Source organism: Rhinopithecus roxellana, chromosome 8, assembly GCF_007565055.1.
Source record: "Rhinopithecus roxellana isolate Shanxi Qingling chromosome 8, ASM756505v1, whole genome shotgun sequence".
NCBI lineage: Eukaryota > Metazoa > Chordata > Mammalia > Primates > Cercopithecidae > Rhinopithecus > Rhinopithecus roxellana.
The window spans coordinates 33,027,324-33,050,010 of NC_044556.1; the positions used below are offsets into that span (position 1 = coordinate 33,027,324).

At 39.9% G+C, this 22,687-nt stretch overlaps 3 protein-coding genes across 3 annotated transcripts in view; 1 reads left to right on the plus strand and 2 right to left on the minus strand.

Moving 5' to 3' along the window:
- KCNA2 (potassium voltage-gated channel subfamily A member 2) overlaps positions 1-10,983 on the minus strand; it is a 79,540-nt gene extending 68,557 nt beyond the window's left edge. Inside the window, exons 1-2 of the mRNA XM_030935143.1 lie at positions 10,849-10,983; positions 7,612-7,733 (exon numbers count right to left, since the gene is read on the minus strand). The gene's annotated coding sequence lies outside the window, so the exon portion shown is untranslated. The remainder of the gene's footprint in view (positions 1-7,611; positions 7,734-10,848) is intronic.
- An 842-nt stretch (positions 10,984-11,825) lies between these two features.
- On the minus strand, positions 11,826-14,389 carry KCNA3 (potassium voltage-gated channel subfamily A member 3). Its single transcript, XM_010386271.2, has one exon. It carries the CDS (start codon positions 14,169-14,171, stop codon positions 12,444-12,446), a length of 1,728 nt encoding a protein of 575 aa, XP_010384573.1. The 5' UTR covers positions 14,172-14,389; the 3' UTR covers positions 11,826-12,443.
- Positions 14,159-17,879, plus strand: LOC115899038 (lysine-rich arabinogalactan protein 19-like). Its single transcript, XM_030935147.1, has one exon. It carries the CDS (start codon positions 14,510-14,512, stop codon positions 14,921-14,923), a length of 414 nt encoding a protein of 137 aa, XP_030791007.1. The 5' UTR covers positions 14,159-14,509; the 3' UTR covers positions 14,924-17,879.
- Positions 17,880-22,687: the final 4,808 nt, after the last annotated feature.

The window sequence follows — 22,687 nt, forward strand, 5'->3', positions numbered from 1 at the left end:
TAAGACAATAATAACCACTTGACGAGGGTCTGTGGAAACCAAGAAACAAAGGTTAAATGTTTGGTGCTTCCCTTTCCTAACTGCCAAAATAATTATTGAGAAATTCTGAATGCAAAATATTTCTTAAAAAGAGGATAAAGCAATATAACAGTCTTACTCACTTCCTACATCCAGAATCTAGAATAGTGTTTGGCATATAGTAGACACTTTATATGCTGAATTAATGAATAAATCTCTATCACCCTGGGCAGTGTCTGACACAGAGGAGGTACTCAGTAAATACATGTTGAATAAATAAATGGATATATAAAAATTAGATTTATGTATTCTAGAAATTTACTAACTATATAATACAAAGACAGAAATTATAAAGACAAAAATAAAAGATGCTATAAACCTAGCTCTGGATTTGCATATGTGAATATCATCCATCATAATATGTAGAGAAGACTATTTCCTATATATACTCCTGGTTTTAGCAGGTGCCCAAAACCAGCGGTAAATGCCCAAAGATAGTGATCTGGAATTTGAGTGTGCTTTTGATGGAAGAATCATTCACTTGCTAAATTAAATACTGTATGCCTACTGTGTGCTGGGCAATCAATTATCTATCTATTGAAAATTTTTTCTTATTGGCCTGGATTATATACTTCATCACCTGGATCTTGCAGACAGATCACTGCCCATCAGTGATTTTAAAAGTCTTAACACTGATTTTAGGCAAAAAGAAAGAGTATGTTCACAGTATGCTTAATTTTCACTATCAGAGTTTTAAAGTTATCATGGTCTAATAGTTATTAATGACTACTAATTATAAGAAATCACAAGTAACATGAATGACCTAGCATCCATTTTATTCCCTAAGTACCTAGGCTCTGCTCAATGCTACTGCAGCTTTGTTTACCTTGAGAGGTCTGCATTAAGCTATTCTTGTCTTGCTGCTGTTACATTCTTTTTATGTAAAAGGCTGGGCCTTAAAAAAAACCTCATGTATTAAAACCTGCCTCTCAAGGCTCTTGAGATTATTAAATAAGAATGGTATAGCATGGCACCCTAATAAAGTATAGGTGTGGAGGGGGTTGTAATGCAACAGAAACAAAAATAAAAGTGATATCAGGATAATAATCATAATGTCGGCCGGGCACAGTGGCTCGCACCTGTAATCCCAGCACTTTGGGAGGCCCAGGCGGGCAGATCATGAGGTCAGGAGATTGAGACCATCCTGGCTAACAGGGTGAAACCCCGTCTCTACTAAAAATACAAAAAAAATTAGTCAGGTATGGTGGCAGGCGCCTGTAGTCCCAGCTACACGGGACGCTGAGGCAGGAGAATGGTGTGAACCTGGGAGGCAAAGCTTGCAGTGAGCCGAGATCGCGCCACTGCACTCCAGCATGGGTGACAGAGCAAGACTCTGTCTCAAAAAAAAAAAAAAAAAAAAAAAAAAAAAAAAAAAAAAAACCCCAAAATCATAATGTCTATATTATTGTGGGTTGAAAGGCTTAGAAGAATGGACTCAAAATCGATTCCATAAAAAGAGAGAAAGGAGGTACAATAGAAGATAGTTACCTATAATTGAAGATAATTTACCAAACAAATGTTTCAACATACAGAACAAGAATAGAGAATAAGAATAGTCAAATTTCAATAATTATCAAATTTATGAAGAAGTAATTAATACCTCCAAAAGGCCTAAATGGAAGAAGTACAGAAACCTAGTTTACTTAACTGTTAGTCTCATTAACTTATATTTGATGAGAGAAGAGTTGAAGCCATTCTATAGCATGTAGTTTTATGGGAACTTTGTTTTCATGTGTCTATATACTTTGACATCTATTAAATTACTTAGTTAGCTGCACACCAATAAGTTTTACCAGTTCTACCAAGTAAATGGTAATGAATAAGCTCAAGGACTAGAAAGATTTCTTATTCGGTTATATACAATTCTCTGATTGAGGTCTTGAAAATTATGTACTCTTAGCAAGCAAAAACCTTTAATCTCACTCAGTAATTAAAGTCGGTAATATGTTAAGATGTGAGTTTTTAAAAAAATTTAGAAAGTCATGGGAAAATGAACTGTGAGGTATAACTGATACTACTTTGAGCAATATTTAGGTCAACTAGTAAGAAGTATCTTCAATTTATATGGTCACACAGTAAAATGCTCTTTTGAAATTAGTTAAAAGGTCTGCAGGCAAAAGGTCTACAGAATCTAGGTATAAAGCAATTCAAACAGTTCTTACTTGAAGAAAATATTTCTCTCTATACTTTTTGGTTACCCAGTAAATTTTGCTCTTTAGAAGTCTGACACATAGTCACTCTTGTTTAACATGCTTTTCATAATAATTTCTTATAGAAGAAATTTATTCATGACTATCTGATATTTTATTGTTTTGTAGTCAGACATGAGGTAAATACAAAATGTAATGGCACATAAGGCTGCCTCTTAAATGTCTAATACCTTGACTAAACAAAGTTATAATAGAAAATCCAGTAAAATCCATAGTGAGTTAAATCATAAAAATAAACAGTATCACAATCCTTCATCCAAAACCAGAAAAAAAACACAAATATAGATTTCAATCCTATATTTTGTGTCATTTCTTTAAAAATCCCTAACAACATTTTTCTCAGAAGAGAAAAATGATCTTTATCCTATGTGAGCTTAACTGTGTAAAGTGATGTAAGGAGAAAAGAGTTTCTAATTTCTGCTGATCTACATATGTAAACTCAGGCACATATGTGAGTTTCAAATTTGTTGACACATTTGGTAAGGAAATTGTGCCACTTGGGTATGCAGAGGCAACAGTCAGGTCATTCTCTGGTCTGGTTTGCCTGAGAAATCCAGGGAAAGGAGGAAATTCAAAAGGGGTGTGGGGAAAGTTCCTCTCTATTCTTATTAGGAGAATCTTCATTTCCTACTGCAGAGGAAAGTGCCTTAGTTACAATATTACAAAAAATCATGGTAATATCTGCAGTAGTCATATCAATGCTTTAATCAGTTTCAGTCATTCCATACTATATGTGTTGGTATTTCAATGCCGCTAGGAATCTCCCAATACTAAGAACCAAATACTGCTGGATTGCCTTCACCTTCCATCTAATTATTTAGAAGTAGTTTAAGTTTTACCATTTTATAAATATCACTCTAAAAATCTGCTCTTACTTTTCATTAAGTGATTTAAATGTCCCCATCTCCTTTCATGTATGAACAATCACTTCAAAAAATAGCTAATTTTTATTTTAAAAAATAGCTAATTTTTAAATGTCATAATTTTAAAATGTAATTATCATTACGTTTTAAATTATCATTACATTTTAAAATTAGGTTATTTTGCAAAAGATACCCAGTCAGGCCATATCTACAGTGATGTAATTCTGTAATGTGATTCACTACTGAAATCTAATGTTTGATTCAATCAGCTTCCATAGTAATGAAGATTTCATGGATTTTTAGGACTCATCATTAACTGAAACTGAGACTGAACTTATAGGGAAGTTTCTTAGAATGTCTGCTAGATAGATAAGTCCTTTGGAGATATCACTTGTTTGTTCTGATTTTGCTGTGCCATCCTGGTGAATTAGTCAACATGTTTATATTATCATTAATAAAAAGCACTCTATTAGCTATTATGTATGAAAAAACATGGTCTTTGTGACGCATTATAACTTCCAGGTATCCTTAGTGACTAGGTACCCTCAATGATATCTCATATAAGGTAACAGTGAAATTACTTACATTAAGGGATTCCATCCCCATAATTGGGTGGTATAATACTTCTTGTGGAAAACTTGCTGGAGCATGTTTTAACAAATGCAAGCCTTCTACAGTGAATTGATTACAAGGAATTTTGTCCTTCAGAGCATGATGAGGAGTGTAAACCACATAGTGATTAAATGAAGCACAGATGCATGACATGAAAATTTTGTGTATAGGTTAAAACACCTCAAATTGGAAGGTAATTTCCTTCCTCTCATCTCTCCTTCCAATAGATACTTATTGGGCACCAACTATATTTCAGATACTATGTCAGGTCTTGAGTGATACAGCACACTGAGCAGACAAAACTCCTTGTCCTCAGGGAAGGGAATGGAAAACATACAATAAACAAAATAAATAAAATACCTAATACATTAGGGGGAAAATTAAGCAGAGAAAGGATACAGAGAGTGTTTTGAGGCTGCAATTTTAAATAGTGTGGCTAGGGAAGGCTTCAATGTGAAAGTGACACCTGAAGGAGGTGATGGAGGCAGCCATGCAGCTATCAGATGCTAGAACATTCTAGGCAGGGAGAACAAGAACAATAAATACAAAGCCCCCAAGGTGGAGCATGCCTGATGTATTTGAAGAAGATCAAGGTGGCCAATGTGGCTGCAGCACAGGATCAAGTGGGAGAGGAGTTGGAAATTAGGTCAAAAAGGTAAGGAGGGCAAAACGAGACAGGGCCTTGCAGGCCATTGTAAAAAAAAACCTTTAGCTGGTACTGTGTGAAATGGGGTGCCAAACGGTGGTTTTGACACAAAGATGTAATACAATTTGATAAATGTTTTAAAAGAATCACTCTGGTTGTTATGTTGAGAATAGACTCAAATAAGAGGAAGGATGGAAACTGGAGGACCAATCAGGAGGCTGCTGTAAAAATCCAGGTGAAGATAATGATGGTTTAGATCAAGTGGTAGCAGTAGAAGTGGTATGAAGTGGTAAGCCTCTTGAAACATTTTAAAAGTAGTGTCAATACAGTGGATTAAATAAGGGGTGTAAGAGGAAAAGAAGAATCAAGGATAATTCCAAGGATTTTATTGTGAGCAACTGGAAAATTGATGCTGCCAGTAGTGGAGGTGGGGAAGAGGGCAGGAAGTACAGGCTTGATGGGAAGGAGGGAAGCTCAGTTTTGGACATACTAAGTTTGAGATGTCTATTAGATATCCAAGTGGAGACGTCATGTAGGCAGGTGGAAATTCAATCAGGAGCTCAGGGGAGAGATCTAGGTGGGGGATACAAATGTACATACATAGATAGTTTAAAGCTATTAGAATAAGACAGAATGAAGAATGAAAAGATGAGAAAGAACTAGTAAATAAGATTAAAGAGAGCCCAGAGAGGTAGAAAGAAAATCCACAGTGTGTTATCTTGGAAGTCAAACGAAGACAGTCTTCTTAGGAATGGGGAGGTAGCCGACCATGCCAAATGCTTCTAATAGGTCAAATTGAAATGAGAACTGAGAAATGACCACTGGGTATTGTTATATGAGGTTATCAGTGACCTTGCCAAATACACTTTTGGTGGAATGATGGGGGGGGGGTGACAGCCTTTTGGAGCAGACTCAGGAGAGAGTGGGAAGGGATTCAGTGGTGAACAAAGAAAGATATAGTTCCCACTCTCATGGAAGAAACATAAATTAATCATATAACACAAATAAATATAAAACTACAGTTATGTCAAGATAACATACTATATTTAACGCATTCTAAGACACACATTTTTAGATTTGAGCATCTATCAAATTGGGATGCACCTTAAAATCACTGGTACTTTATCCTTACAATTGGAAATCTTTAAAATAAAGTACACAAATAATAGTATTCCTTATAATCAAGGGCATCTTAAATTTAATGAACTACTACACTGTAATAGGGGAACTGAAAAAAACCACTGTCATGAGAGATGCCTTGGAGGAGTATTAAAGTAAAAATAGAAGAGGTGAGGAGAGAAAGAGGAGGCTGGCAGCGAAACAATTGCAAAGATCCCCATTAGCTTAAGAGGGAAAGGGAGCTTATCTGTATCTGGAAGAAGACCAGGGTGACTGGAGCACAAAAGGAGGAGGGGAGAAACATAAGCAAAGAGGAGGTAAGGCTGGATATGAGATCATGTGGGACCATAAAAGCTATGCTAAGCCTTTGGGTCTCTATCCTAAAAACAAGAAGACCCTGAAGAATTTTAAGCAGGGGTGGGTTATGTAATCAGATTTTGGTCCCAAAAAATCATTCTGGCTACCAGGTAGAGAAAGGGTCAAAGAGTGCCCACAAGAAATGTGAGGATGCCATGAAGAGACCTTCACGCTTATGTAGGATAGAGATGACAGTGTGGATTAGAGTGGTCCTGGCAGTGTCATAGTAAAGTGGACTGGTTTTAGAGATATCTGGGAGGCTAAATGACAAAATTTGGTGATAGGTTGAGTATATTTACTATTTCTATGAATATTATTTCATTAATAAATGCATTGAGAACACTAGGCAATAAACCTGCATTTTAAGTAAGGCTGGAAAAAAAGAAAAATGATTTGTAAATATTTATGCTGCACATATGGAATGAAAACGAATATTTTGGAAATTCACTAATTTTCAGAAAAAATGAGAACATTTAGATCAACAGACAGAAAGTAAATGTACTGCAGGATAGGAAGTAATCTATGAACAGGTAAGGGGTGTGTGTGTGTATATGTGTGTGTGTGTGTGTGTGTGTGTGTGTAATAAATTGTCCCCACTGCTTCTCTTCCAAATTAATTATGTTTAATTTAAAGAACATGTTTAAATGTATAAAAATAAGAACCTTAGGATTCAGAGGGACTTCCATAATGAACGGAAGTTTAAAATAAATGTAATGGAAGACAAATGAAATAACAGTGCTGTCTGATATAAAACATGTAGGCATGATGCTAACTTTCATTCTAAAAAGTTGGTGGGGGCCTCCATAGAGATTCCCAAGAGCCTTTGTGTTATGATATTAGGAGTGGGTGTGAAGTTGGAAGCTCACTGTAAGAGAAAAAGCTTCTCCTCAGTCACTATCACCATACTGGAAAGCATGACCCCTGTATCTGCAAAGTCAGAGTCTTGCATGAACAAATTTATTCATAACATTCTTTAGACATGATGAAATATCATTTTTTTTTCTCCATTTAAGTGCTGTATTGCTAGCAACCAGAATTCCAGGCTTTATTTTTTAGGGCAGAGTTCCTATTCCACACTATTTAGGTTACAACAATAACAACATGGATCCCAAGAAAATGATGGGAGGCTCTTTTCCAGATCTCTTCTTAATATGCATTTGATGGCTAATGGTGCAAATTTTAAAACAGAAGAAAAAACACATCTGGTACAAAAGAACCCAGTAAAATCATGAAAACGTTTTCTTTTCAAAATGTATTTTTCTTCACAATTTTGAAAATTAGCTCACGATGTCATTAAAAATCAAGACAAACATCTGAAAGCTTTCTAACCAGTCTGAACCATTTAAATTATACTTGCAAACTGAATATGAGTACATAAAGAATACTATTATCATATGCTATATAGCAATGGCCATTTTCTGGCAGAAAGTTAAGAGCTGAGTCACAATAGTAAAGGTCTGGGCTCTGATTGGCTTCTGCTCCCCTTTTCCTGCCTTCTTTGATTTACTTTCTCTCAAAGGCTATCAACCACTTCCTAAAGGTATATAAAAAACAAGTGATTTCATTAATATATATAGAATTGCCCCCCAAACCCATACGGAATAGTACAAAAACCAATAATTGTATCTTCCTCAGTTTAAAAGGCCTAATACAAGACAGAAAGAAAAAGCTCCCACCCTAAAAATGCATCCCTAAATATCCTCTTCCACATTCTTATGCTCCTCACCTCTATCTCACAGTGTTTCCATAAGTCTTCAGATTATGGGGCACGTGTGCTTCTTTGCATTTCTTAGTGGGAAGGGTTATCACTTCTATTCACAGCTGAGAGGTGGGAAGGACTTGGAACTGCTGTAGAAAATGTTGAAATTTTAAATGTATAGAAGTCAATAAGTTATAGTTATGGTTCTCAAAGGAATAGACTACTAGGATATATTATATACATTGCATGTATATACTATAGCAAAACAAATACTTGAGTATGTTATATGCCAAAAAGGTAAATAACAAATTTTATGGCAACAAACTATAACTTTAAATGTCTTCATACTGTGCATTTAAAATTTCAATACTGAAAGTTTATTTCAAAGTTTAGAAAAAACTGACATAATGCTTCCTCCTACGTGTAGGTGTCTGTGGTTATGTCACCATAGTTGGTGCATCATGTCATTTTAAAACATCATAAAAGAAATAAAATAATAACAATGTTAACTTCCATGTTTCTATCTGGATTCATCAGCTGTAGGGCATATACATTTTTCCCCAGGGGGTTGATGGATGTGAACTGATCCAGTCACACCTCCTCACATGAATCTCTTGCTATACACAGACATCTGTATATTTCTTCAACACCTAAGACATGCAACTGAGCTTAACAGTGAAGCCTGTAGTTTGGCAAAGCTAGCTGGCATGTGCAAACATAGGCTCATTAGAATTTTGCTCTAAGCCCAAATCACTATCCATTTTCATTTCATAAATGATTTAAGAACTTAGAGAAGGGTCTGCAGCTATTATGTAGGAAAAATTATATTTTAATTTTTTTAGAGCACAGATGACCTTAAAGATCCATGGAGTGGTTAGGTAAGGCAATAATGTCACAAGTTTCAATGAACTGGCGATCTCATTCTGCTTTTAATACTTCTGTTCTGAATAATTTCTTCCCTCTTAATAAGGGAGAGTCAAAATATTTACACAACTTTCTGGTATGGTTCTTCAGTAACTTAAGCAAAGTATAAGGAGATAGAAAAATAATTTGCATAATGCTATCATCTATTGTTGATTAAAACACATGAAAACAGAACATCCTAAAACTGAAAAATACCCATTGTCGTAGCAGTTATCATTAAACACTACTACGACTGGTTATACTTTCTAAGATTAAATTTAGATGAACCAACCATAAGAAAATAATCTTTTGTTATTAGAAAAGTCAATCTCTTCATCTTATTTAAATAACTTATATTTGATCCTTATATTTGGTTAAAATATCTGATTATTTTAAACAGGTTTTCAGTATACTGAAATGAAATAGGTTTCTGGAGATATGTTATCTACATGAACTCATTAATTAGTGACACAGGCTGAAGCCAAGCCTAAAAGCATAAGAGATTTATTTTGTTTTTCAAGTCACCTAATAAAAGTAGCACGGGTTTCAGAGCCAGAATAACATGGCTTTAAATCATTGGAGTCTCCTGCTAGCTGTGAAGTCTTAGGGAAATCACTTAACTTTAAGCATCTATTTTTTGCCCTCCTAAAATGAGGTTAATAGCACTTACCTTGCGGAGTTGACGACTGTCCAGGACATGGTTGACTCTTAATAAATGGTAATTATTATTATTCTTATTATAGAAAGGAAATAGGAAGACACTGATTATTTATGTATTTCATATTCACAAAGCATTGTATTAATTATACAGTGTTTGTGAGTAATGATCACAATATAATCTCTTAGCAAAATCTCTGATGCCATGTCATGGAATTATTTTTTCTAAGTGTTCTACCTATATTAACATTTACTATTCACAATAAACCTATGAGGTACTGTTTATTACCCCATTTAACAAACAAAGAAACTGAGGCACAGAGAGGTTAAGTAATTTGTTCAAGATCATATAGCAGAGTCAGGATTTAAATCCTGGCAATATGACTGCAGAGCTTAAGCTTTTAGCCACTTTATTAAAAGCCTGGAAATAACATTCATGTAAGATAACAGCCATTCACTCAACAAATGTGGCACACATTCTGTGCTAGGCACTAGTACCTAAAACCTTCAAGACACAGAGCCTGTAACCTTTAGGGAACTTACAATGTGGTGCCTACAAGCAATCTTATTACCTCAAAGTTATGAGTCAAAAGCCAGGATATTTCTCTGGATTAAAGAACAAAGGTCCCCTTTAAATTACTGCCATTTAATAACCATAAGAATTATAGCACAACCATAATTTACTTATAGAACTAATCAAGGTTTCTACATCTCTTGAATAAATGTGAATAAAATTGTCATTGCACTTTGTTGACCTCTGTTATTTTAAGAACAGACACAAAATTATTTTAATGTAATTGTTACAATGTATCTAACATATTATCAAAATGTGTCATAAAAATAATTTCTGGTCATTAAGGGTACCAAAAGTTTGGTCAAGAGATAGATCAATGTCAAAGGTTAACTCAAACAAAAAGCAACGAAAACTAGATAATGAAGTCCTAGTTAGATATTCACAAATAAAAACAAACAACAAATCTATGACCAGGTATATTTAGATTTCTTGCCTCTATTTGTTTGGTCTTTTCCTTCCTCAGTTTTCTCTTACAGTCTCAATAATTATTTTCCACTCTCTTCAATGCATGTATCATAAATATGCTCCTAACTGAAAATACTTTAGGGGCTTTAAAAATAGGGTTATTCTCATTTACTCTGGAAGGATAGAATAGTTATATGCATCAAAACCAAAAAACAATTGTGGATAATGTATAATTTATATAATATATATAAAACAGAATGACTATGTTTAAATAAAATGTTACTTTTATTTTATGTTTAACATTTTTTGTTTCAAAGAACTGTACCACTGCTTACTATTAAATAATTATGTAAATTAAAATTGGACCAATAATCGAACAGCAGTAGATTCTGCCATTTATCCTTTTATAAGGAGAAACAGGTTGCTTGGAGGCCAAGTGGGTTAGTAAAAGGAATGGAATAATTTTCAGTTCAGCTTGGGTGAAGGTTATTCTGAAGAGCAATGACTGTTTTTTCATCCTTTTGTAATAAACAATGGAAACTAAAGGACAGTTAACAACATAGAAATCAAATGAGAAAGGTGAAAATTATTTTTAAAAAGACACCAAGCATGCAACTAATATAAGACTGTTGGTTTGGCAAATACTATCAGTCTCTATATGAATGACAGTTCCCTGGCTCTGGATAAGAAAAGGGACTGCTCCCAGTAGATCACACAGTGCTCACCTGATTCTGTCTGTCTTCTGGCAACCCTTGGCATATGGCTGAAACTTGCAGGTGTTCTCCTGAGATCTGGTTACTTCCTGTCCCTCCTTTTAATTGATTGTCTGCAATTCACTCAGTTTAAAACGTGCATCCTTTATTTATGTGAAGTTTATTTAGCTTGTCAAGTGCTGTGATGACGACAGAGCTGTTGGGGGATCTGTATTTTTTTTTTTTAAAGAGAAAGCCTGAAGGTCCCTTGTAGTAAGGTTTCAGGCACACTGATTGAATCTCTCATTTGCTTATGTACAGAACACTTTTACATTTGCTTTTAAATTTCATTTGTTGGCTTGAAGGTTCTTGGATAAACTGTAGAGAAGCATCTTTTAAAATTATTGCCTAATAAATGGCATTTAATCCAGATCATGCCTTATTGTGGTTAATATCTAACATTCCAAACACCATATTTTCCTTCTTGATTCAGTCATTATGGAATGACATAATGATTTTCATAGTCAAAAAATGCATTTGGGATTCATTTCACCTCCTTAGAGTCTCAGACTTTTTTAGTGCGGCTTATTCAAACAGTGGTTTTCCTTATGAAATCATGTAAGTAGGAACCATCTGGAAAGGTTACTGTGGAAACGGCAGGGGCTGGGAGGTGGGGCTAGAGAGCAAGAGATGCCATGACAACCTTTTTCGGGTTTCCCAGGAAACATGGGTTGCTATGGGAACTGCATCAGTCAGGTCCGAATTAGTAACTTCCGCTGGAAGGGGTGTCTGCCACTTTAATCTTCTTGTGATACTGCCGAAGCTTATCTCTCAGATGCATTAGGAAATTTTTTGTTTCTCTCAGCAGCACTGAAAACATCTGTTTCTAGACTTTGATAGATATTGGGGCTGGGACATATGCACAGAACTGCACAGGAATCTGTCAGTCTAATGCTTTAGAAATGCTTAGCAAGCCCGAAAGAATTAAACTAATTAGTCAGATCAGGACATCTTGGGCACTTCCCTTTATTCAAAGTTGTAGAGACCCTTAAAATTCCGGGAAGGAGGATTCAAATAGGAATTTCAGTCAAAAACCAAATAACTCATGGTGGGTTTACAAGTCATTATCTAGTTAGACTCTTCATCCACATATCTACAGGGTAGGCAACCGAAATTCATATTCAGGAAATAACGTTGAAAGGTCCATCAAACTGAAGCATCAGTTACTGTGAATTGATGTACTTAGGAAAGAAACAACTGCCTTTAAAATTCTGAGGTTAAACAGTTACTCTAACTGTTCTTTAGTTTCATTTCCTCCCAGGATGTACTGCTCTTTTTAAAATAGGGCGTGTACCAGAAATGCAGTTTAATGTAAGTTTGCTGTTTACAATGTTAAGAGAGAGAGAGTGTAAGGGGAAAAAGGAGAGCTGAGAGAATGCAGCCCACTTGCAAAACAGGCATCTGTTTCAGTATGAAGCAGTAGGGAGAGGGAGAATGAAGTGTGCTTTCCACTTCTTCAGGTCCTTTCCTTGATGAATGGTCTGGAAATGTATAAAACAAGGGCATAGGCAGACCAAGGGGGCATGTTCCACACAATACTGAGCACAGCATGTCACTTGTATCATATATTAAACATCGGTGAATATCTTTTTGATGTTGACACAAGAGTTGGGATTATTGTTCGTGGTGCAGGTGGCAGTGGAATTGCCCGTTTTGAAAGGGGTCTGGGGGAAAGCGCTATGGTTCATACCCCCCTCTTCGATCACCATATACTCCGACTTACTCAGAGTCGAGTTACTCCTTGCTTTTCGTAGCTCCTCGGCTGAAGAGGAGAGGTGCTGGCAACTTCCCACGTGCATGTACTGAGCTTGCTCTTCCCCTTCTGTCTCCCGGTGGTAGAAGTAATTGAAGTTGGAAACAATCACGGGAACAGGCAATGCGATGGTCAAGACACCGGCGATGGCACAGAGAGATCCCACAATCTTGCCCCCTATGGTCACTGGGTGCATATCGCCGTAACCCACTGTTGTCATGGTTACCACTGCCCACCAGAAGGCATCAGGGATGCTGCTGAAACCTGAAGTGGGGTCGTCTGCCTCGGCAAAGTAGACCGCGCTGGAGAAAAGGATGACCCCAATAAAGAGGAAGAAGATGAGCAACCCCAACTCCCGCATAGACGCCTTCAGCGTTTGCCCGAGGATCTGCAGCCCCTTGGAGTGGCGCGAGAGCTTGAAGATGCGGAAGACCCTCACCAGGCGGATGACCCTCAGGATGGCCAGAGACATGGCCTGCTGTCCGTTGCCCTGTCGTTCGGCCAGCTCTGTACCCAGAGTGATAAAATAAGGGATGATGGCCACAATGTCGATCAGGTTCATGATGTTTCGCGAGAAGGTGGCTTTGCTAGGACAAGCGAAGAACCGCACCAGCAGCTCGAAGGAGAACCAGATGATGCACAGCGTCTCCACCACGAAGAAGGGATCGGAGAAGCTGGACGCTCCCGCGGGGGCCCCCGACGTGCTGTTGCCGGCTGCATCGAATGAGTCCTGCGACGGCGAGGCGGGGTAGTCCTTCTCGTCGCGGAATTCCGGTAGCGTCTCCAGGCAGAAGATGACAATGGAGATGAGGATGACCAGCACGGACACGATGGCGATGCCCCGGGCCGGCCCGGAGCTCTCGGGGTACTCGAAGAGCAGCCACACCTGGCGCTGGAAGTCGCGGCGGGGCAAGGGCCGCTCCTCCTCCCGCAGGAAGCCCTCGTCCTCGCGGAACTTCTCCATGGCCTCCTCGCCCAGCTGGTAGAAGCGGATCTCCTCGGAGAAGATGTCGATGGGCACGTTGACCGGCCGGCGGATGCGACCCCCGGACTGATAGTAGTAGAGGATGGCGTCGAAGCTGGGCCGGTTGCGGTCGAAGAAGTACTCGTTGCGGAGCGGGTCGAAGTACCTCATGCGCCGCTTGGGGTCGCCCAGCAGCGTCTCGGGGAACTGGCAAAGGGTCTTTAGCTGCGTCTCGAAGCGCAGCCCGGAGATGTTGATGACCACGCGCTCCCCGCAGCAGTCCTGCTCGCCCGCGGCCGGCAGTGAGGGCGGTAGCGGCTCGTAGCGGTCGCAGCCGCCGCCGCCACAGCTGCCCTGAGGCGGGGCCCCTCCACCATCCGCCACCTCCGGCTCCAGCAGGTGGTCCCCGGGCACCACGGTCATGTCGGGCGGCAGCTCGGGGCCTGCGGCGGGCTCCGCGTAGCCGGGGTTTACCAGCGTGTGGGCGCCGCCGCTGCTCGCGGGTCGCTGGGGAGGGTGGGCGCGGTGGCGGGCTGAGGGCGGCGGCGGCGAGCGCAGAAGGCTGAGGTGCTCGTCCATGCGGCGGGGAAGAGGCGGCTGTGGTCCGGCCGGGTCGCTCCTCCTGGTGCTCCCCGCCCCTTCGCCGCCTCCGCCCCCGAACCGAGCCCGCCGCCTGTTGCAGCCACAGCCGCGAGGCTCTGTCTGGGTCTGGCGCGGTCAGCCGGGCTCCCGCACGGAGACACCTCCTCCCTCCTCCTCGCGCTCTCCGCCCCCTCCCCTGCGGGACGCGCGCTCGCCTCCGCGTCCCCCTAGTTTTCCCGCCCACCGCGCGGGCGCGCGCCCCGCTCCCGGGGACAGCCGCCGGGCCTCCCTTTCTTGCAGCCCTCACGGCCCCTCCGTGTCAGCGAAGTGCCCTCATGTTGTACCTCGGCGCCCCGCGGCAATGCCCACCCAGCGGAGCCGGCCCACGGGGAGTCCGGCTGCCTGCCTGGGCCCCTAGGCTCCGCCCGCTTCTGGTCAGCGCCCCTCGCCCCCGGCCCGCGTGGCCGCGTCCCAGTCGCCAGGGTTTTCGGCCCGTGAGCCGGGAGAGCTCCACCGCGGCCCCGCGGGCGCCGGCCCCCTGGCCTTCACACCCCTTGGGCCAGCTCGGGGAGGGCAGGCGGGCCCAGTGTCCAGGGAGGGAGTGCAGGCCAGGCGGGCGCCCTGGGCCAGAGGCAAGCCTGGCGCCGGCATCCCAAGCTCCCTTGAGGGTCCAGGACCGCCAAACCCTGGGAAGGAGCGGGGGTTTAAACAATTTAGCTTCTGCTAGGATGCGAAGCCGAACGGAGTAATGGGTGCTGATGGGCTTCGCAAACAGAGTCCGAAGGAAGTGGATTATTAAAGGCGTTCGGGCCCTGCTGCTTTAGAGAATAGTTCTCACCCGTTTTCGCAGCGGAGATTTCGGCCACTGGGAAGAATCAAGGACCAAGTTTCTGATTGGGATTAGCAGTGCCTGGTCTTGACCCACTACACAGATTTCCTATCGGCGGGGAAATAAGAGGAAAAATGGGAAAGGAAATTCACGAAGTCTAAGTTGTGTGGTTAGGAAGTCCGACTTTATGACTCAAGCCTGTCGTGGAAGGGATGAGAGCAGGACCTGTACCTAGACTTTTTACTTCATATTTTGGCACTGCCCTTGTGGTAGGGAATTTGCAACGCTCTAGTTGTTAAACTGGAAGGACATTCATTCTGCACCTTGTACCTCTTGCTTGATCTGGGCCCCGAGATAACTTATATGTATCTTCTTTAAACTTATTTTTCCAAATTGTTGTGGTTACTTTGAACGCAATTTGTTTCCAGAAAGTTTAGCAATCTAATATAACTCAACCCTAGGCTTTAAAAAGTCCGTTTTTTTTTTATTGTATCATTCAAATCATTTACAGAAGAGGAACTATTGTCTAGACAGCCCCTCACCCACCCAAAGTTAGCTGACAATTCAACTTTAAGTAAGTGATTTGTGGTCAATACTTCACACCACCACTCCCAACCATGAGGTTCTCTAGGGCACAGAGTAGGTCCTAGCCAATTTATATTTCTAGCAACTACCAAAGTGCCTTGTAAATGGTGGGGACTCGGTACATATTTGTCAAATTGAATTCCCCAAGGAGTGGCTCTTTGCATTGCTATCTGTTCTGGAGTGTCAACATTTCTTCTTTTTGAGCCCAGAATCCTGCTGTGATTCCTAAAATGAGGAGTGAGGAAAAACTGAGCTCACCATAGAAAACACTGCTCATTTATTCCATAGGATTTCCACCGCTGGCTCTTCTGGGCACAACAGGCACCCATGTCCTTTACTGTCCCTTCATCTTCCGTTTCACCTCCTGGTCAGTGCCAGGCAATGCAGGCAGTCACTTATGTGGTGAGATGGCAAAACTGGGCAACCACGTAAAATTCTCTCTCTTACAAAACTCCAGAACACTGGAATGTGAGAGCCACCTCATTATTTTGCATATATATTTTGAGCTGGTGATTAGAGTAGCAGTATAATCAATCATTCATATATTTAAATCTTGGAATGAGACAGACTGCTTGCTGCAATGATAGCTCATGGAAAGGCAAAGACCCTATTTTTAAAGACCAGATGTTTCATGTACTTCTATGTCTGACTTAGAAAGTGATTTATTCCTTCTTTTGCAGGAATTAGTACTGAAATTCATATTAATCAATGGCAAGGAAGACCAGAGCAGAGGATAGTCCTGTGATGAATGGTCACAAGCTTCTTCCAGCTGTGAAATATCTTTCCTTCATAAATGACTATTTCCATTCCTCTCATGTATTTGCCTTGTCTGGAAGACTTTGATTATGAGTTTTTTAGGGTGTATATAAAGCCCTTACTTTATATTTGAGGCCCAGAGAAATTTTGCAATTTGTTTAAGCTCACATAGCTAGTTAGCAGCAGAGCTGGGCCTAAAATCTTGGACCATTTCCAAATCCATTGTTTGCTTTACTGTATCACACTGTGCAACTCTTATGTTGATCACTGTGAGTACTTAATATACTAGATTTCTAACAGCAGCCTATTTGCTTCTGATTGCCGACTAGTTCACTTCAATTCATATTTATCTTAACTGAAAACCACTCCTTCTGATGGCTAGTCTGTTGTCTATAGAAAATGAGTTGGTGGACTCATTCTAGCCCTGTTGGACAGCCAAACCCATCACGACAAATCAATGCCAAAAATGGCATTTCAAGAGGAAAACATACCGTTTATTTAGTACCCCCAACAGAGTAGCTCAAAGTCATTTGAAAATGTCTCATTAATCCTCATGACACCCCTGTGGGATAATAATATTATTATAATGTTTAGGCGTAGAACTGTGGCAAAGCCAACAGCTTCTCTGAGCATGTGCAGGATTTCCTCATATTTCAGTCTGCAATGCTAGAGCCTGACAAAAACCATCAGGTCTGCAAACAGCAAGGGTAAATAAATCTTGGTGTTTGGCCTTTCTATGTTGCTCTAGGCATAGTTTGTGTTTCCTACTGACCACATCAATCCTAGAAATAGTTCATCAGTTGTTGGCCAGATGGTAAGTAGTATCTAGGATTAGCTCAGAAGTGTTTGAGAGTGGGACGAGGCAGGGTTAGAGATCCTGATCCACAATTATAGATAAATGAATGGAGAAAGAACACCTAGTAACAGTATAAAAGCATTCCTATTTCTCCACATCATCTCCAGCATCTGTTGTTTTCTGACTTTTTAATGATCGCCATTCTAACTGGTGTGAGATGGTATCCCATTGTGGTTTTGATGTGCATTTCTTTGATCAGTGATGATGAGCTTTTTTTCAAGTTTGTTGGCTGCATAAATGTCTTCTTTTGAGAAGTGACTGTTCATATCCTTCACTTACTTTTTGATGGGGTGGTTTGTTTTTTTCTTGTAAATTTGTTTAAGTTCCTTGTAGATTCTGGATATTAACCCTTTGTCAGATGGATAGATGGCAAAAATTTTCTCCCATTCTGTAGGTTGTCTGTTCACTCTGATGATAGTTTCTTTTGCTGTGCAGAAGCTCTTTAGTTTAATTAGACCCCATTTGTCAATTTTGGCTTTTGTTCCCATTGCTTTTGGTGTTTTACTCGTGCAGTCTTTGCCCATGCCTATGTCCTAAATGGTATTGCCTAGGTTTTCTTCTAGGGTTTTTATGGTTTTAGGTTTTACGTTTAAGTCTTTAGTCCATCTTGAGTTAATTTTTGTATACTGTATAAGGAAGGGGTCCAGTTTCAGTTTTCTGCATATGGCTAGCCAGTTTTCCCATTTATTAAATAGGGGAGCCTTTCCCTATTGCTTGTTTTTGTCAGGTTTGTCAAATATCAGATGGTTGTAGATGTGTGGCCTTATTTCTGAGGCCTCTGTTCTGTTCTGTTCTGTTGGTCTATATATCTATTCTGGTACCAGTACCATGCTGTTTTGGTTACTGTAGTCTTACAGTATAGTTTGAAGTCGGGTAGTGTGATGCCTCCAGCTTTGTTCTTTTTGCTTAGGAATGTCTTGGCTATATGGGCTCTTTTTTGGTTCCATATGAAATTCAAAGTAGTTTTTTCTAATTCTGAGAAGAAAGTCAATGGTAGCTTGATGGGGATAGCACTGAATCTATAAATTACTTTGGGCAGTATGGCCATTTTCATGATACTGATTCTTCCTATCCATGAGCATGGAAGCAAATTAGTTCAACAATTGTGGATGACAGTGTGGTGATTCCTTAAGGATCTAGAACTAGAATTACCATTTGACCCGGCAATCCCATTACTGGGTATATACCCAAAGGATTATAAATCATGCTACTATAAAGACACATGCACATGTATGTTTATTGCAGTGCTACTCAAAATAGCAAAGACTTTGAACCAACCCAAATGTCCATCAATGATAGACTGGATAAAGAAAATGTGGCACATATACACCATGGAATACTATGCAGCCTAAAAAAGGATGAGTTCATGTCCTTTGCAGGGACATGGATGAAGCTGGAAACTATCATTCTCAGCAAACTAACACAGGGACAGAAAACCAAACACCGCATGTTCTCACTCATAGGTGGGAATTGAACAATGAGATTACTCGGACACAGGGCGGGGAACATCACACACCGGGGCTTGTTGGGGGTTGAGGGGCTGGGGCAGGCTGATAGTGTTAGGAGAAATACCTGATGTGAATGATGAGTTGATGCTGCAGCAAACCACCGTGGCACGTATATGCCTGTGTAACAAACTTGCATGTTCTGCACATGTATCCTAGAACTTAAAGTATAATAATAATAATAAAAAAGAAAGAGCACCTAGTACATGCACAGCATTGTCCCAGATACTTTGGGGATATGGAGTTTAAACATGGATCATGCCTTCGGTGGGCTTACATGCAGTTGAAAAGATAGGATATAAATCCATGAAAAGTTTTACAGTGTTATTTATTAACAATACATGACAAGAGTACTAGAAATGTTACTTGTGACTATTTTGTCTATTCTAGCCAAGCTGGATGCCTGGCTGTTTCTCAGTTGTACTAAATGAGTTCCTATCTCAGGGTCTTCATACTTGCTCTTCCCTCTGCCTGAAACACTCTTCCTCCAGTTTTTGGGGTTTTTCTTCTTTTTTCTTCTTTTGGCTCTCTCCATCACTTTAGGTCTCCATTAAAACTGTCAGTTTCAGGGAAGTTGCCTTCTCTGACCACAACCACACTATTTCAAATAGCCATCCTTCCAGGCCCTCCTTTGGTAACTCTCTAGTCTCTTACCTGCTTTATTTTTCTGGCATTTATTTACTTCACATTATATTTTATATTTATTTGGTTACTTTTTTATTGTCTGTCTCCTGCACTAAAAAATAAACTCCTTGATGGCAGGGTTTGGACTTTTTAACTTCTGTATGCTCCAGATCTAGAAGAGTACCAGGCACATGGTAGATGCTTAATGGAAGAAAGACAAGGTACAGAATGAACATACAGACATGTGACAGTACTCTGTGTGTGTGTGTGTGTGTGTGTGCTGAGTAGTTATTTTGAAGAAGTATCTGTTTAGTTCTGGTTCATAGAACCAGTTAGGCTACACACACACACACACACACACACACACACACACACACACACACACATATATACACAAGGATTGTTTTTTAAGTACCACTTCCTCCCTTTTTTTTCCCCTCTTTTTTTTTCACCTTCCCTTCTAACCATCCTGAAGGAGTCTGTCCTGCACTCCAGAATTATACTTTAAACTCCCTCACTTGATATTCTTCCTGCAGTTCCCCAAACTTAATATTTATAACACTGAGCTCATTATCTTTTCCCCCCAACTTGTTTCTCTTCCTGTTTGTGTGTGTGTGTGTGTGTGTGTGTGTGTGTGTGTGTGTGCGCGCGCGCTAGATTACGGAGTCATCCCTGCATCATTCCTCTGCTCCCACATCTATTCGGTCACTAAGTGCTTTCCATTCCCCCTCCAAGCCCTTCTCAATTCTGTCCATACCTCTCCATTCTCACTGCCACTGTCCCAGTTCAGGCTGCCATGACAGTTTCGTAACAGGCTCCCTGCTTGCAGTCTCTCTTTTATGTATTTTATCCTCCAGGATATAGCTGAGTTATTTTTGTAAAACGTAGGTTTGATCACATCGCTCTCTACTGCTGCAATGATGGCCAAACCCTGGCTCTGACCTGTCATTTTGGCCGCATCTCCATACTACTTGCTGGTCCTTGGACAGATCATCCACTTACACACTGCTGAGCCATTGCTCATGCTAGCTGCTTATGCTCTAGCTTGCTGGATACTCCTTTCACCTTTTTCCCACTGGTAAATTCAATCTTCAAGTCCCAGCTTAGAGACCACTTCTTTTGAGAGCCTCACCTTCTTGTCAGTCATGATTACCACTTCAAAGAAGATTCAGTGTAAATGATAAATTCAGTGACACTATTTCTCATCAGAGCTCTTAACGGTATTTTGTTTAAAGCCCCATTAGAGGGCTTTATTGTACTATATTTAGGTGTGTATGATGTGATTGGTCTCCCTATGAGAATGTGAACTTCATAATACTAATAGCTAACATATTGAGCAGTGAATGCACTATGCTAAGCCAGGCATGGTGCTAACCACTTTATATGCAGTAACCTCCAACAGCCCTGTAAGGCAGGTAATATTACTACTATAATAGTAGTAGTAATATTTCACAGATAAAGAAATTGAATGCAGGGTGGTGAATTCACTTGTACAAGGTTATACAACTAGAAAATGGTAGAACCAGGATTCAAACCAAGAAGTTCACATCCTTAAGCCCTACTGTAGGTTACCTCTGTGGTGATTAGAGGGCTTGTCTTATTCATCTTTGTATTTCCAGTCTCTAATATTGTGTGGCTATATGATAAATACTTTTCATATGGTATAACAGAAGAAAAATTATGAAGCATAATAGCTATTTGCTAAAAAACTGATAGACCATGATGAAGGAATTAGTCCTGTTCCTCAATACAAGGGCTATATACATGAGCTTTCCTGAATCTGTTTTTTTTTTTTTTTTAAGAAGTAAAAAACCATTTTTTTTAAGAAGTAAGAAAGATGCAAGGTATAAAGAGAAAGTTATTCCAGAAGTAGATGCAGTTATAGGTCCTGACTGGGACTAAGATGACTCTCCAGTGTTGCCATGTCCTCAGAATGACCCAGCAGTCTAAGTTCTTGTTCTCACATGGCAGAGTGATTTTCAGAAAAACATTTCTAGGCCAGGCACATTGGCTCATATCTGTAATCCCAGAACTTTGGGAAGCCAAGGCAGGCAGATCACTTGAGGACAGGAGTTTGAGACCAGCCTGGCCAACATAGAGAAGCCCTGTATCCATGAAAAATACAAAAAAATTAGCTGGACATGGTGGTGCATGCCTATAATCCCAGCTACTCTGGAGGCTGAGGCAGGAGAATCACTTGAACCTGGGAGGTGGAGGTTGCAGTGAGCTGAGATTGAGCCACTGCACTTCAGCCTAGGTGACAGAGTGAAACTCTGTCTCTAAAATAAAATAAATCAAAATAAAAAGAAAAACAATTTTAGGGAAGATTGGAACTCTTATCAGCAAGTATGCCAACCAAAGAGTTAAAAGTATTGTGTTAAACTGAGCATTTACATAAGCCTGATTCTTTCTTCTTGAGCCTCTATATGTAAGAGACAGCAATCAGACACTGAGCCACTTGCATAGCCTTTTCGGGTTGTACTGAATTTATTGAAAAAGCAGGCACAGTCACACCTCTAATCATAGATAAGATGTACAATTAATGATGAGATAAGCTGTAAAGTCCATGTATGGCAGTTATTTATTTGCAGATGGGAAACTTCTAAATATTTGTAGAAACAATTGAATGGCTTTGGAGCACTAGCAAACATATTACCTCTCTTTTAGCAAGATGTACACTACAAATAATACTTTCACCATGATTTTTCTCAAAGTGGATTTGGCCAAGAATGTTTTAAAATATCTAGAAAATTAATTTATTTCCTCATGTTCCTTCTGTGAGGTACTTTGTTGTGAGGCTGTTGTAAGTCACAATAAAATTAATTTCAAGAAATAAAATGGATTATTTCAGTTATATGATTGAGTTGACACTAATGTGAACTGTTGAACATAAATTGACATGAAATTGTAAAGCTTTAGCAAACACCTATGGGAAATTATTGAAACACTGTAAGGTCAAGGATTTATTTTGATTGAGGTTTTTGTATTACCATCTGGTGAAACCCAAAACTTATTAATCGGCAGGCATCATATTACAGTGTTATTACTTTGTCATTAGGTTTTGTAATTATGTTGATAAAGCAATTCAAGAACATGTCTGTAGAATAGCATTACAATTTTATTGAGTTTTCATTACAATGGTAATAATGTTAATGAAAGTATATGAAGGCCCATAATGATCCAGTTAATACTGAGTATTATAATAACAAAAGAATATGAATAGAATTCTTTGGGGATTTCATCATACCTGAGATATGATGCGATGGATACATTACTTGGTTATAAAATGGATGCAAATAAAATTCAATGTGTTATGATACATCTGTCCTTACCTGACCCAGGCACAGCTGCAAGTATT